The sequence below is a fragment of the Stegodyphus dumicola genome, chromosome 1 (assembly GCF_044657685.1).
Source record: "Stegodyphus dumicola isolate Sdum_Otavi_A_Nest chromosome 1, ASM4465768v1".
In the NCBI taxonomy this organism is placed as follows: Eukaryota; Metazoa; Arthropoda; class Arachnida; order Araneae; family Eresidae; genus Stegodyphus; species Stegodyphus dumicola.
The window spans coordinates 212028307-212049003 of NC_140768.1; the positions used below are offsets into that span (position 1 = coordinate 212028307).

Sequence of the window (20697 nt, forward strand, 5' to 3'; positions counted from 1 at the left end):
TACTTTTTCGCGATCAGGTAATTTCATATATGTTCTTTTTACCGGGTTTAAAGATTCAGAAAATTGTCATGCATTTTCGTGAAATTTTTCTAATTTATGAGAAAAAAACAGTGTACATGGATATAGTGAAGAGTGTGCGCAATGCCATTTTTGTGCAATTCTGGGATGTTTTTTTTAAGTAAAAATAAGTCGACGTGTACATGGTTCAGTGATATTTTAATTAAATGATAGTTATTTAGTGAATTTTATGTTTGTAGGAATTTGGTATACGTTTAAGTTGAAATAAACGTGCATGGAAATAATTTAAATATTTGACACAAAGTATTTGTAATGTTTGCGGTATGAATTCGTTGGTGACGTTTATAATATAATAGATAATTTAGAGGTAAAAGTTTTTGGATATTTTATTTATTTTATACGTGGAAATGTTCATATTTGGAAAGGGTATATACTTTTTCGCGATCAGGTAATTTCATATATTTTCTTTTTACCGGGTTTAAAGATTCAGAAAATTGTCATGTATTTTCGTGAAATTTTTCTAATTTATGAGAAAAATGCAGTGTACATGGATATAGTGAAGAGTGTGCGCAATGCCATTTTTGTGCAATTCTGGGATGTTTCTTTAAGTAAAAATAAGTCGACGTGTACATGGTTTATGTGTATGTGTTATTCTGAAAAACGCGCAAGGAGTTTGCTATTGTGCACTTTTTCCCAATCTTGCAGTGAATATTTGTCATGATTAAGCAGTTTTGTTAGATAAAATTTCTAGCATAAGTGTAATTCGGCTAGTAGATTGTTGGAAAAAGTGTTGAGTAAATAAAAAGAAAAGAAACATGTCTTTACTTCGTGAAGACAAAATGGCGGCGGAAAAAAAATAGAGGGTTGCTGTAGCAGAGTTGGTCGCCAAAAAATCGCCAAGTTACCATAATCCAAATATCAACCAGATTTTGTAGCTGGCAAACACAGTAGTGTATACATAAAGCATTTCGAAGAAGAATTTATCGTTCGAGAAGATAAAGCTGTTCGTGATGATGGAACGGTATTAGTAGTTCCTAGAACTATTCCAGCTTTAAAAAAAGATGCTTATCCAACGATTTTTCAAAACCAACCATCTTATTTATCGTAGAAACTTCCCACAAAATGAAAAACACCGGAAGAAAGAGAAGCAGAAATTGATATTCGGTGTGATAAACAATTTGAACAGTGGAAAAAGAATGATATTATTAGCGATTTTGAAAACCTAATAAATGGTTTTGCAAGAAAAATAGATCTTCCCTCTTCATGGATATTCATAACCAAAGGTAAGATCTTTTGGCTATCGAAATTAGAATTTTTAAACTGTCCAAAAGTGTTTGTATCTTTAAAAATATTGGAAGATTTAAATGTAAGCCTTTTTTTCAATGAAAATGAAATTCCCATTGAAAAGTTCAAATGGATATTTGGAGAAGAAAAACTATGTGATAAATTGTCTAAACTTGAAACAATGATTAGCCATTTGGATGGTTTTTCTGCTTCTGATATTCATGATGACTGCAATTTAAATTTAGATAAAATATCAAAACTACTGTTGAAATGTGCAGAAACAGAAAATAATCCACATTCTGAGAAATTTAAGTTTTTGTATGAACAGATTCAATTAATGCAAATGAAACAGCCTTCGTATAGTGCAGAATTCCTTGCCTGGTCTTGTTATATATTTTATTGTAATCCAAACAGCTACAATATTATACGTAACAGTAAGTATTTTATATTGCCTCATCCTTCATGCTTTTTACTCATCCGTTATACTTTTTATACTCATCCGGAAGTTATCTCTGAAAATTGGCCGAGCAGATTCTGGATTACAAACAAGTCACTGGATGTATTTGAAAAAAAAAATGTGAAATTTTAAATGATTCTGAAAAAATTGTCAATTTATTATTAGATGAGATATATATAAAACCACAAGTTTCGTATAAAAGTGGTCGTGTTTTAGGTTTTTCGGATAATTCGCAGATGGAGGCGACAACTCTGCAAACATTTATGATAAGCTCTATATTATCAAAAAACAGAGAAAAATGATAATATTAAAATGGCTCCAACTTTATGAAGAAAAGTTTTATTTCCGTCTTCTATAGAGAAGCAGAATGTAAGTACTGCTATTAAACTTTTTGATGAAAAGACTTTAGCTGCTCTGCAAATTGAATCGCAGAATATTAGATCTGGGTATGGAAAAGATGTCTTAGAAACGAAACATTTTATTGATATAATTTTAAAGTGGTGGAAAATTGTGAATGTTAAACACTCTAAAAAGGCCTTACAGTTTCGGGATGTATTTATGCAGCCTATAAGGACACCAGAAGATAAAGGCTTAGAATATTTATCACAGTTTTGTTCGTGGCTTATATCAAGGAACGATTTTTGCTCAACAACAAAAAACTGTAAGTCACAAATTGGGAAACTGTCAAAAGAAACCCAAGTTGCTCTTTTCCATACAACAGCAACATTGAATGAACTTTCAAAGTATTTGTTAAAATAATTTAAATTACCTTTTATTCTTTTAGGAAAATTTCAGACAGATAACCTTGAGGGACGTTTCGGTCAATTTCGACAAATGAGTGGCTGTAATTATAATGTATCCTTACAACAGATTATAGAGTCGGAAAGAAAACTAAAATTAATTAGTTTGCTTAAAATGCAGTCTTCTGAGAAAGGTTAATTTATTTTACAACATTTTTCTTGTAATGATATTGAAGATTTTAATGATGATCAACTTATTGATAAGGAATTTGTTGATGTTTTGCATCAATCCAATGATGTTAATGTTACAGAAAAAGATACAAAGTGTCTAATTTACATTTCTGGATATGTTTGTAGATCTGTATAGAAGCATATAAATTGAAATCTCTGCAGGAAAAAATTAATTCTTGACAAAGAATTGATAGTTGAATATTGTGAAGATTTTGCGTACTTAGCTGCTATTGATCGAGGTGGTTTATTTTGGCCAACAGAATTCGTGCTTTTCATTAATACCTCTGCATTTAAAATATTTCCAATCCTAATATCTGAAATGTATGAGAAATTATATATTTCATCAAAAAATCAACATTCTATATTAATAAGTCTCATCACAGAGAAGAAAACAGGATTATTTGGGATGATAGTATTTGTGTGGCAAATCATTGCATGATTTGTTGAAAAGTTGTGCCACATGCATTTCCAATATATTGCTGAATAATTACTGTAAGGTTAAAAATAACAATTTAAAGGAAACCAATGACCAAAAAAATGAGTAAATTAAATAATTCTGGAATTTAGGTGAATTTTTTATGTAATTTTAAAGTTAAATAATTAGTATTTGCAAACTGTGCATAACTGAGCCATAGAAAATTGCTGCTGCCTACCAGTGGGTGAGTGGTAAAATAACTGAAAACTGATAGTTTGGTGTGGAGTTCCAGTCTCGGCGAACGGGAAGTGAAATAAAAACTTGGGAAATATGGGAGGATAATAATGCGATAGCAAGAAATCTAATAAATCAAACTATGACAGCTCCATAAGCGTTAAAATATGTGAATGAACAGAATACAAAGAAATGATGGGAGAAAATAAAAAATGAAATGGCGGCAAGAACAGAAGATATTCATATCAAATGTAGAAAGAATTAGCTCAACTGAAAATGAGTCAAAACAAATCTGTAGATGCTTACATGAATACAGCTGTAATTCTGAAAAGTAAAAGCATTCAAGTTGGGGATGAAAATAAGAGATAAAAAATTAATTTACTGCATACTAGAAGGACGTTAAAGGATTGTTGTTAAAATTAACAAAAGCAATAAAGAAAATGATATAACTTCAGTTAGACAAGCTTTAAGATAAACAAATTGTAGATCATGGTTTAAAAGTAATTTTTACCAAAACTAAAGCAGAAGAAAAGACGAGCGAGAACAATGAAAAAAGATTATGTAGTATGATGTATGAAATGATAGAAGAACTAAGTTCACTGGCAGCTCATGAAGTCTGGAAATTAGTTGAAAGATCCATCAATAAGAAAATTACGATGTTTACGAAAACTACAAAATAAGATTTTTTATGTAAAAATTGCATATTTAAATGGATACTTGAATAAACCAATTTACATGGAACAACCGCCTGGATTTAAATCAGATTCAGACTGTCAAGCATTAATAGATTGGATAAAAAAACCAAAACAAAGTAGTAGTTCAAGGCACATTAATCGAAATTCTTTGCCATAAGCCAAATCAACTAGCTAAATCATGTTTATTTTTGTAGACCTCAAACCAGGGGCTACAATGATAAGCCTGTTCTGGCATTCATATTTCAAAAATTTGAATGGCAAACTTCTTGTTGATGTGAATTAATGATGTTTAACTTAATAATTAATATCTTATAACATTGTAATGATTTGCTGGATTTTTCATTACTTAATACTGCATGCATCTTTTACTATTTGTCTACTATTAAATAAATTTACAGTGTATATTTAATCAGATGTTCTTTCATAAGAATTTTTTATAGCATGATACGGTGCTCATTGTTGTATATTGCATAGTTATGATCTCACTTTGTTTTCAGGGAATTTTATAATATATTTTTGGATATGCTACAAGATTTCTCGTATAATGTTCATGCTTTAAAACATCTTTAAAATAAACTTTTTTTCTCATATATTTCCCAAAATGTTCACTTGTATGTTTATAATTAAAAAGTACCTTAAGATATTGGATTGAATGTTGAAACGTCCTTATGAAAAAGAAAAAAAATTGGCTTTTGCTTCAATAGGATTTCATGTAAAATCATAAATATAAATCAAAATTTTATTTAAATTAATATGCTTATGAATTTTGTTATGAAATATCACATATCTTTTTAATATTTAAGCAGTATAAATCAATCTAATTAATTTAAGCAATACAAATTAATGTAGTAGTAATGTGGTGTACAAAGAGTTTAAATATTTTTAAAAGAAAAAAAAAGAAGAATGTCTAAATTAATTGAATACTAAGCATCTGTAAACTATATCCATGTTGGTATATAAAATGATATAGATGATATATTGTAATATCAGTGAGTCATAGAAACTTATTCAAGTTTATGAAGTTTATATTTGTGGACCTCACATCAGAGTCTACAATAATAATGTTCCATTATTAATATTTAAAAAATTCAAATGACAACTTATTGCAGACGTGAAATGATAATTTCAGCTGGCTAATCAGTATCTTATACTATCGTAATGACTCGCAAGAATTTTCATTGCTTAATATTGTGTATTTTTAATGAGATTTATTAAGAGTGTATTTTTAATCAGATTTTCTTTCATAAGAATTTTTTGGAGCATGATATAATGCTCATTGGGATTGATTACATAGTTATGATCTTGCTTTTTTTAAGAGAATTTGAAATATATTTTTTGAATATTCTGTGTAATGTTTTTGCTATAAAACATCTTTAGAATTAATCTTTTTTTCAATATGTAGACTAAACTTCAGATATACTTTTAATATATTAATGTATTAATAAGATTTATTTATTTCACTTAATGTCCACATTTGTATTTATTATTAAAAAGCATCTTAGGATCTCTGATTGAATCTTGAAAAATCTTTATGGAAATAAAGAAAAGAAAGAGTTCATTTTGCTTCAATATCATTGCACCGAAAAACAATTATAAAGCAATATTTTATTTTATTAGAATTAATGAATTGATATTAATTTTATTATGAAATACTATATACAGTGTCTCACAAAAGTGATGGGACACTTGTGCTTTACAAAAGAAAACTGTAGTAAAATTAATTAAAAGAACATGTAAAAATTTTTTGTGGGTCTGTTTCATACTTAAATGTAGTAACAATTATTACATAACATACATTTTCTCAAAATATTAATTTAATAAAAATACAATTGTTTAGAACGGAGCAAGAAATGGCTCACATAAGTGATGGGACACTTAATTTTCCATCAAATATTTATCCAAAAAGTTTACTTTTTAAAAGGTTTTAATATTTAGTTGGATTTCCTTTTACTTTTAAAACATGATTTAATCTTCTTGGGATAGATTCGACTAATTTTCTTGTGATTTCTGGAGTGATTTTACCCCATTCTTCTTGAAGTACCGATTTTAATTGTTCTTTTGAAGAAATGGTGTGTTTGCGAATTCTTGATTTCAATTCTTGGCAAATATTCTCTATGGGATTTAAGTCTATTGTCTATGGCAAATATTCTCTATGGGATTTAAGTCTCTATGGGATTGTGGTGGTGTTTTTATTATTTCAGGATAGTTATACAGCAGCCAGAGTCTAACATTCAAAGCAGTGTGCTTGGGGTCATTGTCTTGGTAGAATTTAAAATCGTCATGAAGGTTCAATTTTCGTGCTGAAGATTTCAAATTTTGATTTAAAATGTCAATATACTTATACTGATCCATTATACTGTCAATAAAAACAGGAGTATCAACTCCAGCGGACGGCATACACCCACATACCATAAATCCTCCTCCACCATGTTTTACTGTTGGCACCAAGATCTGTTTGCGAAATTCTTCCCTGGGTTTTCTTCACACCAAGATTCTACCGTCAGAACCAAATATATTAAATTTACTCTCATCAGCAAACATAACTTCATTCCAGTAATCAGAATTCTTATTTATGTTGGATTTTGCGAAAGCCAGTCTGAGTTTTCTATTCTTTTCACTTAAGAAGAATTTTTTCCTGGCTGCTCTACCGTGATATCCAGCAGATCGAATTACTCTTCTAATAGTCTCAGGATTAACAATTACTCCATATAATGCTTGTAAATCAGCAGCAACTTTAGGAGCACTCATTCTTGGATTTTTTTTAATATTTCGAACAATAATTCGCTTTACTCCATTGGATAGCTTTAATGGTCAGCCAGGTCTTTTTTTATTCTGAATCATATGATTCTTTTTATATCGTTTAATGATATTGAAAACTGTTGAATGACTCATGTTAACTGTTTCAGCAGTTTCTCTAATACAACGTTCAATATGCAAATTAATAACTAATTTTCGAATTTCAGGCAAAGTTTCTTTTCGTTTAGCATTCATGGCTGCACAGAGCTAAAAAAACACAAAAATTTCAAAACAAACTGGAGAGAAGGACTGCAGACGATTTTATAAATTATGGCTAATTGCTCTTGAGTAAAAATAAAAACTCCAAAAAATATTTTTATTGTAGTACGTAGTAGTATCTAATGGTGTCCCATCACTTATGTGAGCCATTTTTTGCTCCGTTCTAAACAATTGTATTTTTATTAAATTATTATTTTAATATTTTGAGAAAATGTATGTTATGTAATAATTGTTACTAAATTTAAGTATGAAACACACCCACAAAATTTTTTTACATGTTTTTTAATTTATTTTATTACAGTTTCCTTTTGTAAAGCACAAGTGTCCCATCACTTTTGTGAGACACTGTATGTTTGTTTAGTATTCAAGCAGTATAAATCAGTCTTCATAATTTAAGCAATATAAAATCATCTGAGAGCCTTAACATATTCTTTCTTTTTATTACAAAATGAAAACATCTCATGTTTAGTTCATTACATATGTTATATTTTCATTGATATTAACATACCGTATAATTTTTACAAATAATTCTGTGTCCATTTTATTTCCGTATAAAAGTTCAGGTAGTTTCAGTTTAATTAAATCAGCTCTGCTAAATTTACAATATCATTCGAATCTTATTTTTATTTTCTGTTTGATAAATCGGTAGAACGGTATTTAGTATTTAAATATCATTACCATATAACTTAGTACGTTATTATTCCTAAAATTCGAAATATTAGTTGTAAAAATTAATTTAACTTGACTTTTGTGTTTGAAATAAAACGCTGCGTACTACATAAATGAAACAGTCGTCTGCGTCTGCCGTGGGAACGATCGCCTTCGACTGTGACGTCACAAATCGGTGGAGCGGCCTGTAGATATGGCCTTGGTTGGAATCGCGGATAATGCACGTATTTAACACTCCGTAAAGGAATGTAACAAATATTTATAACGAGAAGTGCAGCAAAGAAGTTTCAAAAGAGAAAGCATCACTATTACAAGCTCTTATTAATTTTAGAAGCTACATTAAAGTTTCTTCTTCACACACTCGCTTTCAAAACTACGTTATCTTGCCTGGCCTTCTACGTTCCCAGCAGGCTAAAAGACTAAATTCTTTGTTGTGATTTATACATGTTTACGGTCTGTAAATTTACGAACATGTGCCGTAGGTGAAGAATGGGAAAAACTAAATTGCAGCTAGCGAAAAAAAAGAAAAGCAAGAAACGAAAGTTAGGAATTGAAGAAAAACCTATTTTTATGCATAGTGAGTTTGATGGTTTAGCGAATTGGTTACAAATACAAAAAGTAAGCAATACTTGAGAGCTATTAAATTTAAATTATAGCTCATGGTAGGTTATGAATTTGTTGTATGTCAGATGTTATATCGTTTGTTTATGATTACTATTCCGTTGTGTAAATCAGTTATTTAGCATAAGGTAGATGTACTTATTACTATTACATTCACATATTTGTAAATAAAGTGAGCGACTGCTTAGTATTCATCACATCACCTAGAAGCTGAAAGGAAGCAAATTTTTGCCTTTAATCTGCTATAAGCATTCCTTGAATGAATTATTTTCGCTTCATGTTGTTTGCAGCTTTTCTTAGTATATAGGTCTATAAGTAATTTAAAAAATAATTGAACTGTACTTTATTTATATAAAATGTTGTATGAACTTAAATCCATTTAGTGCGAATACAAGTTATTATTACTTGCGCAATTGCTGCAAAGTTAGTTAATAATAATTTATTTCCTAAACAGTATTGATTAATTGATTATATTATCTCCTAAGTTTAGGAGATAATATAATCAATTAATCAATACTAAAGTAGAATAATCAATACTTAAGTAATTAATCAATACTTAAGTAGAATTATTTTAAAAGTGTGCATCCATACTGGTAAGTTATATTTTGAAAGATGTTTTGAAGTAATTTGAAAGCAAAATGTTAATAATGTTTTAACGGGGACTGGAGTTAAATCATCACGAAGAATAATATTACAATTGTAAAAGTAAAAATTAAAACATGTAATTATTGTCATTGATCGGAAATTAGTTGACTTTTCAAGGGGAACAAACCAACTCCCGTTCAATGATCAATAATTGATAAAAATACGTAAATATGAAAGTGTTTCGTCTTTACTCGAGTTATAAGTTAAAGCCAAACCGGCAATTCTAGTCAGGCCAAATATTTCCGCGAATAGTTGTTACTCAAAGAACTTATTCTCATGAAGCATTTTAGTCAATTCAATTTGGAGTAAAAATCAATTACTGTAGAGAAATCCTGTAAAACTCGAGTAACCGTCCCCGACACTATCATCTTTATGTATTTGAGTACTATATTATTTGTAGAAATTAAACATTGGAAATTGTCATTATGAAATCGAAATCAAAGTAAAGTTGAAATAAACATAGAAGATTATAAAAAAGGTAAATAATGCAAACTTTGTAAAAACAAATCTGGGAACTCTCATAATGAAAATCTTTTTTTTTTAACTTTATTTTATGTTTTTGTGTATTTTATAATTCATAATGAAGATGTTTTGAGCATTTATGTATTTTTTGCCTTTCTCTGAAGTCAGAACTGAATTGATTGAATGAGAAGTATATCTGTAATGAAATTCCAGCAAATAAATTTAAATAAAGTACAGCAAAAAATGTGTATTATTTAATAGGCCATGCAAAAAAGTAATGTGGTGATGACATCAGATTTCTTTTTTTAATAATGAAAACCTAAATGCTATTTATGATGGCTGTCTATTGTATAAATATCTTGTTCACTATTGATATTAGCTGGCCATTTTGTAAGGACCATTTTATTAAGAAGGCAAAATCATTAAAAATAGAGTGCTCTTTAATTATTGTTTCTGTTAATTCAGACAAGATGTGAATTAAATGTATAATATAATTTAATTTAGGATATTTCATTATCATGTAGATACATAGAATTGCCATGTATGGTACTTGGATCTTTAACTAGAAGTAGTAGTATTATTGTATATGATTCCATTTGATGATATCTTGGTGCAAATTTTGCATTGTACAAGTTAATTTGTTTTGGTATTGGAAATGTTAGAACTCCTCCAGTGGCGTAACTAGGGTGGGGCAAGGGGGACATCTGTCCCCAGACGCAGCATCTAAGGGGCGCCAAATTGATGCTACGAAATTTTTTAATGAAATGTTTTTCATTCTTGGCATGCAGAAAGGGGCACGAATTCTTCAGTTGTCCCCGGGCACTGAAAACTCTAGCTACACCCCTGAACTCCTCTTATACACGCCTTCGGTTGGTGAGAAACACCATGGCACCATATTATTATCTAAATTTTTTGTCTACATTTTGAACTTTAAGCCTAAAATGTCTGCAAAAATGTGATTTTTAACACATAATTTACAGCAAAAATCTGAGATGAAAATAAAAAATTTAGATAACAAAAACATAAAGTTTCTAGTCAAAAATATTTGACAAGAATACATGTACATAGCGATCCGTTTTAACTTAAAGAATTGTCAGAGAATTGCACAATCTATGCAGTGTAGGAATCTAGAAATTATGCATACCTTGCTAAAATATACTATCATAGAAACAATACATTTCAAACAATTCTATGTACACAGCGTTTTGTTTTAACTTTAAAAAAATCAGCAAATTGTGCAATCAACAAAATAAATTAAAATAACTAAAATAAATTACAAACAATTCAAAAAACAACAATAACGACTGAAATTCATAACAAAAATCGATTATCATTACATTCTACAAAATAATCATAACAATAAAATAAATGTTCTTACCATTCAGAATGCTTCTTCAAACAGCAAAAATGTCAATTTTAAACATTAGCAAAACTCATCAATTTCCACCACATTATCTCTCCTCCTATCTTCTGAGACACAAATATGTATGTATGTTATATTTTTATGCTATTTGCATTGCAATGTATACTATTTCAGTGTTAATTCTCATTTATCAAAAAGAAAATTTTAAATGTATTTAATTTTAAAATTGTAAATCATTATGAGAGTCATTTTTCCAAATATGTAAAACAATGGTTAAATATTATTAAAGCTCGTCTGGATTATGTATCATATGGTAGTATGATTTTAAATAGACACATTTAATGAATATAAAATTATATCTGTTAAGTACTATTTTGTGTCTATATACACTTGAAGATTCAAAACATTGTGACCACCTACAATAATACGTTGTGCAACCTATAGCCTGCAAAACAGCTGTAACTCACCTTGGCATGGTTTACTCTGACATGATGATTGAGAAATCAGGATTCATCTGATCAGGCAACTGTCTTCTATTTATTGATGTTTCTGGGCCCACTGTAGGGTTAGTTGACAATGACACTTGGTCAACAGAGGCAGACAAGTGGGATATCAGCTGGGCAGTCCCATATCCAACAGTGTCGCCTGAACTTTGTGTTCCAAAACACTTGGACTTGTATTGTATTGGGCTGTCAGCTGAGCCACTGTCTGATGCAGATTTTGCTGTACCAAGCAGGACAGTCTCCCACATCCTTCTTCTTTCATGACATGTGGATGTCCAACATGTTTACTTGTGATTTCACCGTCATTTATCTACTTTGCGTAAGTACTAACAATGGCAGATCGTGAACAACCCACCAACTGTGCAGTTTCGGAGATACTTTCTCTGAGTCTTTGAGCCATTACAATCTGCCATGTATCAAAATTCGTTTAGATCAGCAGCTTTTCCCATCTCTTCCAAAAGGCTAGAATGATTCCTTACTTCTGCAACAGCAGTTAAATACCATTTCCACTTAACCATCTGCACTCCACATCATCCAGACGAGTTCATTGAAAAATATGGGGATGGTCATAATGTTTTTGCTCATCAGTGTGTACCTTATATATATTTTTATTTTTATTTTCTCTCCTTCCGCTCTCCTGCAAATGACCAGACATGTTACATTGCATACAGGGGCACGCATTAACCCCTTTGCATCAGGTGGAAAAATATCCAAGAATGGCTCTGCATTATTTTATTGCACTATTTCTGAAAAGGCAGGAATGGAGCAATGAAAGAAAGGTGGTACCAAAATTGGTTTGCCAGATTTCATTCTAGTGATTTTTGAATAAAAAATGTGTAGTGATCTGGCCATCCAGTCAAAGTTGATGAGAGCCATATCAAAGCCATTATGGATTCAGATCATCATAGCAGAACACATGAAATTGCAGAGAAGCTCAGTGCATTGCATACATGCATTAAAAAAATTAAAATATCTTGGTTATGTTAAGTAACTTGATTTATGGGAATCCTTTATCAGCTTAAGGAAATTCATTTCACACAGTTAATTAACATCTGTGATTTTCTTTTGAAACACAATGAAATTGATCAATTTTTGAAACAACTGATTACTGGTGACAAAAAGTGAATAGTTTAGTTAGCATTAATCGAGAAATATCATGGGTGAAGCAGGATGAACCAGCCCAGACAATATCAAAAACTAAGAATCATGAAAAAAAGTTTATTTTTTCAGTTTGGTGAGATTATAAAGGAATTCTGTACTTTGACCAAGGAATCATCTGCATTGAACAACTCACTAAAGTGAGCGATGCTGTTCAAGAAAAGCGGCCAGAATTGGCAAATCATAAGGGTGTTGTTTACCTACATGGTAATGAAAAGCCCCCTCACATCTTTGGTCAGTCTCCAAAAATTACTGGAGCTAGGTTGGGATGTCTTGTTGTATCTACCATATAATCTTAACCTTGCACCTTCAGATTTCCATTAATTTTGTTCTGTGCAGAACTCCTTAAATGGAAAAATTTTCAATGATGCTGATGATGTAAAATCTCCTTTAATTAAATGTTTTTGATGACAAAAATGAGAAGTTTTGTGAACATGGAATTATGACTCTGCCTGAAAGGTAGTAAAAGGTCATCGACAAAAATGGAAAATATCTAATTAAGTAAAGTTATACTTTCAAGTAAAAATTTTGAATTTTCCTTCTTATTTAAAATCTACGATCACTTAGTTGCCAACCCAGTAAAATAGGTGTAATCAGCAATATGTTTAATTAATAATAGGAACTTTTTAAGAATTGTTGTAACTATTATTATTTCAAGCCTTAGTATAAATTACAATTAATTTTACAATTACTGTTATTTTTTGCATTATTATATTACAAACATTATTGTAAATTACAATTTCCATATAAAGCCTATGGGAGAATAATATATTGCAGGAATGGTCTAAAAAGTAACAGCACAAACTGGCTGAACCAAATTCTTGATTTAGCTTTTTTTTTTTTTTTTTTTTTTTTTTGTTACCCCAGAACTAATTTTTTAGTGGATTTTTCTGTGTTTCTTCATAGAAGTACATTTAAAATATGCAGTGATGTATCAAAGTTATATAATTGTCAAGTTAAGGAAAAAACTTCATTCTGCCAAGAATATAATCTGTATTCTGTAACTTCTAAATGGCCAAGTAATTATCAAGCACCAACTCCTTGATAATGTTTTCAGCAGCACTTCATTTCTAAAATTAGAAATGCTGGAGCCCTATGGAAGGCCATCTGGTAGCAGGAATAAAAATAAATAAAAAAACTATTAAAATAATAAATTCATAATTAAAATAAGTATTTGTAAAATTCAATGAAATGTAAAGCTATTAATAAAAATTTCATAAATTATTCAATTTATGATAAATACACTCTATAACAAAATAATCGGCGCACCAAGAAGGAGTTGTCTGATGGAGACAAAAATTAGTAGATAGGAAGATTATGTGCGGAATGTAAATGATTAAAATTTCAAGTGATTGAATGACTTATTTCAGAGTTACGTAACTACAAAGTAACAAGCTCAATAAGGTGTTGACACACCTCTCGCCTGGATGCAAGCTGCCGCACGACGTGGCATAGCAACTGATAAAGCTCCCAGATGATCTCCTGTGGTGTTTCTTGCCAAATTTGCTCCAATTGTTGGGCTAGGTCATCAACATTCCCTGGTAGATGCAGTCACCTTCCCATCATATCTCAGACATGCTCGATGGGAGAGAGATATGGCTGGCCAAGAAATGTTTGCCAAGCTGTTCATAGCAACACGTTCAAGCAACGAAGACAGTTCGTTGTATGTGGTGTAGCATTATCTTGCTGAAAAATAAGGCCGAGGTACTGCAAAACGAATAGTAGCAAAATAAGTCTCAGAATGTCATCGACGTACCACCGTGCTGTAAGTGTACCTCTTATGACGGCCAAAGGGCTATCAAGGGAAATAGCACCCCGAACCATAATTCCTGGTTGAGGGCCTGTGTGGTGTGCAGTAGTAAAAGCAGGATCGCCACGCTGCTCTGGGCATCTTCAGATTCGTCGATAAAGAATATGCGTCCCCAGTCAGCATCTTTCCAACCTGATCAAGCCAAAAACCACTGTAATCTGGCTCGACAGTGTGTAGGCCTGAGTGGCAGGTGGCATAATGGTCAGTACGCACGTAGATTGCTCTCTATCAGCCGTCTGTGAATGCTCATGTTGGACATTAGTGTGCGGGTCACATGCCTGATGGTTGATAGCGATGAATCAGAAGCTGTGACAGCCCATTCTTGCCAGCATCTTCTGATCGCCGCATCACTTTGACTCATATGATGACAACCTGCCTCTTTCAATCCAATGATACGACCTCTTTCAAACTCTGACAGTTGCTCATAATGAACTCGAATCCTGCGGCGAGGCATTCTTTCAGTCATTGAAAGGTATCCTAAATTGCAATTCAACAGAAATTTTTAACAACAGTTCAAGAATGGCTCCTTATATACATCTGCTGGATGTGCAGTTCTGATGTGCTGGGGATCGTACTATTCATTCATTGGACACCAAATTTTAGTCATTTGTATATTTGGTCAATCTTGGTACGGCTTTTTTTTTTTTTTTTTTTTTTTTTTTTTTTTATCCCATAGAGTGTAGTTTAATAATAAAAAAAGGTACTTGATCCCGTATTATTTGGGGTTCGCTCAATAAGAAATAGCTGATTAAGTTAATATTAAGAATAGCTCAGCCAGTCTCTGGCCGAATTTAAGTGCTGAATATATATTATAATGTACTATTTCAAGGAAAGATAGAAACAAAGAAGTATTTTCCCATCATACCAATGAAAAAAAGGGTAAAATGCTTAAAGCCTCATTAGTGAGAATATGGAGAATGCTAGAAACAGTGTGAAAATATGGAAGGAAATTTTAATTGAGATGTATAAGTATGAAAAAAAAAAGAGAAGAGCCATCACATTTTGACCACAGTCTTGTGTTGAATAATTTTAGCTGTCAAGCAGGATGTGCTAGGCAAAAAAAAAAAAAAATTCTATGTAGTCGAGAGTAGATCTGGAAGCTGAGAATAAACAGAAAGTTCTGTACAAGTAACAGTTTTTGTCCCCCGTGTTTCGTTAGATCATTCTAAAAAATTCTGCAGGTGTATCGAAGTATGTATTCTCGAAAGTATGTTCCCGTTTCGGGAACGGGAACATACTTTCGAGAAAAATTACTTACTGTTGTAAATTTATTGCAAAATTTACAAGCTGTCATAACTTCTTGGAGAATAAATCTCTGACATATCGGTGGGAGTTTTCCTTTCCTTAAAAGTTTCATAATCTGTCAAAAGGTTTATTTCCTGGAGAATTCAGAAGTTAGAATTGATACCAAAATAATTTCAATAATAACTTTGAAATACAAAAATTTTGAGATCAAAAGAATTTTCTGCTGAAATTATGGTTCAATTACACAAAAGACATGTCAAAGCCCTTTGATAGGGCTCTGATGCACTCCGTCTAAAGTTACAGTTTATTTCAGAAACTGAGAAGTACCGGAGCCAGGCTCTGGTGGGCTCCGGTGCAATTTAAGCTATGGTTTTCAGAGCTTTGATCTGGTACTTTAGCTACAGCAGAAGAGAATAGGAGCATTTAAAATACATAGTGAGCTGAAAGTCCTCTTAAGAGGTTTGCTTATAAGCTAAGAAGGGTGGGAGATTTTTAGACCCATCCTTGTGGAGGATTCTTCTTTAAATTTGAGATAGAATGAACAAAGTCTTGCTGTCACCTAGAATGTGCCCAAAGCCTATGTCAGTGATAGATGCAATCTTGTGTTCCTCACCATGAAAAAATTCAGATCTGATGTTGCTGTCAGACAAGTAAGATAAGTCACAACTTGCAGCAGATTTTTTAATCAAATGCATTTCATCTGCTGATATCTGACGGTCACAAGCATCACATAAGATCATACAGTTATCTAATAGCTTATTTTCTACCATACCATATTTATCTTTATTGCATTAAACCTTTTACTTTAATTCTTAATTTTCTTAAAGGAAATGATGCTGAAAGCAACTTAGAATCATGCTGAGTCATCAGCAAAGTATTGGGCATGTGATAATAAGAGTTAGCTTATTGATGTATTTTCTTTTGCTGACAGTATCATATGATTGGCTGTTCCATTCAGTCTTAATATAAGAATTATAAAAGATTAATATACAGAATAAAGTGTTGAGTAAATTATGTTTCACTGTATGTAACATAAAGTAAGCATTAATCTAATTCATGTATTGTAAAATCTGACATCACAATTATTTCTAAGTGAGCTTAAAATGAGGGATGTCATCTCCTAAAGTATTTTCCCATTTTCTTATTTATTTATTTATGAATATTATTCTCGAAATGGCACTTTGAGTTGAAACGCTATGAACGGTGTATTACTTTTTTAATTGTTGCCATCAAATACTATCTCTGTGTGTTATACTTAAATTAAAGATAGAAATCTGCATAAATGTATGCTTGTTTCTCACATTGTGAAAAAACAATGGTACCTAGAGCCATCAAATTTTGAATAATGCAATCCTTCATCCAACCATGCCCACCTGGAAGCCCAGATTTTAAATTTTGAATTTGTTTTATTATTTATTTCATATTTTGTAAAATGCTAACAAATTTTTTATTAACAAAATGATTTCAAAGCAAGCAATGGCAACACTATACAGAAAAAAACATTTTTATCTCCAGTGCATGGGCCTGTTTATTGGAAATTATAAAGATATGATGTTTCTAAATCAAACTTCATGTGGCATAAGCACCAAGAATATGACATTTCATAAATAAAGTAAATACACAAAACATTAATACATAGTAAAAGCACAAAAAAAAATTGGTTAGAGTTGACTTTAGGGTACCTCTTGTATTATCGTGAAATTGTTGTTTCATTTATCTTCAAGTTGTCTCATTTATGACAACCTGAGTAGTTGAAGCCTATGGAAACCTTATTATGACATAATTGGTTGTGGTGAATTTGAATCATGGGAAAAAATTTGGAAAGTGTGTGTCGGATTTGGGGTAAGGGCTTGTGTGTGATGGATTAGTACATTGTTATTTTGTGATTTACATGGTAAATTGGCTGAATGTGGTAAGATAAATTTAAAGTTTCTTTAGGATTTGGAAGGAAAGGGAAAAAAGCATTAATTGACTGGTGTGTAAATTAATGTTTACTTAGTAGACATTATTATGTGTCCGGTTTGAAAGAAGGAAATGCGTATGGTCGAACATTGGATATTTTTGAATGGATGATATTTTTTACTCTTATTTTGTGAATTTATGTGGCGACACCAGTATACAGATTCTAGTTCAAATAGTTTGGATGCTGTTAAGGAATTTTGTTTGACTGAAGACGCGTAAATTCGTAAATAAGGTAAGTGGATATTTCTTTCGTGTAGTGCTAAGATGAATTTCCTTTTAATGTTATTTCATTGTTTGATTTAAAATGTAGTTTATTCAGATTATATATTTTTTGTTTGCTGCTCCTTTGACTTTTTAAGTGAATATAGTTCGATGTGTACATGGACACAGTCAAGGGAGTGCACAAAGCCTAGTTTGTGCAATTCTCTGATGTTTTTTTAAGTGGAAATAGGTCGATGTCTACATGGATACCAAGTTTGTGCAGTTCTTTGTCTTGTTATTTTAGCACCAAAATCGCCGCTATGCAAGCCAAAATAACAAGTCAAAGAATTGCACAAACTCGATATCCATTTACCGCCAAAAATTGCCAAGGGGTACCCTAAAATATACTTTTATGAAAAAATTTTGTAAAGCCATCTTAGTAAGAAAATTGAACATTAATATCATTAACTGAGAAAAAAAGTAAATTTTAGACAAAAAACATAGGTGTTGCATCAGGAATTCTAAATGTATACCTTTTTGTTGCTTTTAAAATTTTCTTAATTTTGCTGTTGAATTAATTGTATATGATGTAAGTGTGAAGAAAATTGTGTTTAATAATAAAGCTAAAAAGACAAAAAAGGGGGGGGTTAGTAGGAGTGAGTTTAACAACAGACTGGTAGACTAAGAGCTCAGTGAGAGCGTATTGGGTCAGTCTATAAATTCGTGCTTATTTTTTGGTAAAATTTTAAATAATATAAAAAAATACAATTTAACATTTTAATCAAATATTTTCCTCCATTATCTACAATGCCTCGCTATCTTACAGGCAGCTTTTTTATGCCATTGCTGTAGAAAGACTGGTTTTGATGCAAAAATATTTGAAAGTTCATTGTGTACATCCTGTTTAGAATTTAATTTTTTTCCCAGTAAAAATTTTTGTAAGGCATGAAATAAGTGAAAATCACTTGGGGCAATATCTGAGGAGTAAGCAGGGTGTGGCAAAAGCTCTCAATTAAATTCACTAATTTTTTGCAGCATTGTTTGAGTTGTGTATGCGGTCTAGCGTTATCATGATGAAACACTTTCTTGATATTCACCCATCGTTGGCATTTTTTGATCAATTCTGAGTGTAGACGGAAAAGTTGTTCACTATAAACTTCTGATCATTTGATTTGGTTCTAACAGTTCAATATGTCCTGAATGGTGTTCATCATCAATGCTGCTTTTTCCAACTTTAATTTTTTTAAACCATTTCTGGGCAGTTCTTACACTAATAGTGTGTTCACCATGTATATTATTAATTTTTATCACTGCAAACCTGACAGATTCACCACACGAAAATAATTGGTGGTGAATAATATGCTAGTCAAATGATGACAAGTTTCAACAGGTTTGAAATTGTATTGTTTTAGTAAATGCATCATAGTGAATTCCACGCATACTCTTAATGCGCACGAACTTATGGACTGACCCGATAAAAAAACCTTAACAAATCTGTTTGAGTGATTATTAAAATCTGAAACCTTTTTTTTTTTTTTTTTTTTTCAAATTTATGTAGCTGTGATTTCTGATAGCTGAAGTGGCAAACTTTTAAAAATTATAATAGCAGAAAAGTTTGAATACTTTCAAAACAAAAGTTTTCTCATTTTTAATAAGTTCACTGTTGATAAGCTTTCTTAAGTGGGATGGACTGTAGTTTATAGTTAATATTTTCGGAACAGATCGATACAAAATTTAAGGATTAAATGCAGTATGATGGTTAGATACAAAATTAGGGATCATACATCTGTAAGGAGGATGAGGATATGAATTGTTTTATATGATGTGAAAAATATTATTTATTTTACTTTTCTTTTTTTTTTTTTTTTTTTTTTTGTAAATAAAGCTGGAAACATCTTTGAACTTATTTTTAAGACTTAAGTTCATTTTAGCATTAAATGAAACAAAATTTCATAAGAAATTACATTAAACAAAATTTTTCTTCTACCTAGACATTTCTAAGTTGAATTACATATAGTTATAGCAAAATTGTGTGTTTATAATATGTTTTAGTATAAATATTTGAAGTTATTTACTTAAGCACTTTTCTGTTAACCAAAGTGCCAAATATAGTAGCTTGTTTATATCGAGTCAATAACTGTGCAATGTTTAATGCTTGCAGTGCCAAGGCTGTGTGTGATGTTAAATTTGTTGAATATTTTTTAGGTGAAATCTTCAGAAAGTTGCTCAAATTTGACATTGCACATATGTAAAAATGTAAAAGTGAAAATTTAAATTATCCTTATTGTATTTGGGAATATTCACTATACTTTATGAGTAAAAGTTATCTAATAGAATTGATAGGAAATAACCATTATTTTTAACTTCTCTGATTTGTTTTGATATGCCTTTTACAAAATTGATATTTAATTGTATTTTGAAATTAAAAAGGCCCTTTACATTTTCACTATTTCATGTAACTTTTGCAGGTTATCGAAAGCACGAAAGAGAAACGGTCTGAAAAGGTTTCAGATTCCGCCAAGAAAGAATTTGTTTCAAGAAAATATAAACGTTTTAAGTGGCATAGTAAAGGCTCTGTTGACTCTATAAATGTTACTTCATCTTCAGAATCTGTGTCTTTATCCATGTCATCACTTCAGAAAAGTATGGATGTGAAAACATCTCACAGTGATGACGAAGCTCAAAGTAAACTCATAAAATCTGAGAAAGTGTCTCCAGAAAAAGAAATACATTCTAAGAAAGTGCCTCCAAACTCTGACAAAAAAATTTCCAAAATGGAAAAAAAAGATTCCACTCCATTTGCTTTCCATTTTGAAAAAAGGTAAAATATACTTGTTATATATACTTCAGCTGATGATGCTCATGTTAATTTTTTATCATTAATAATAAATAACTGATTAGTTTCTACCAAATTTAGAAAAATATTTGAATGTTAAGATTGTGTAAAAACATTTTTAGTTGTGCTGTTA

General features: G+C 30.9%; 1 protein-coding gene across 2 annotated transcripts in view; it reads left to right on the forward strand.

The window, feature by feature from the left end:
* Positions 1-8193: 8193 nt before the first annotated feature.
* LOC118198619 (uncharacterized) overlaps positions 8194-20697 on the forward strand; it is a 60507-nt gene continuing 48003 nt past the window's right edge. For both annotated transcript variants that reach the window (XM_035370350.2, XM_035370349.2), the window contains exons 1-2: positions 8194-8376; positions 20197-20549. In XM_035370350.2, coding sequence (XP_035226241.1) covers positions 8248-8376; positions 20197-20549 — 482 coding nt within the window. In that variant the 5' untranslated portion in view covers positions 8194-8247. The remainder of the gene's footprint in view (positions 8377-20196; positions 20550-20697) is intronic.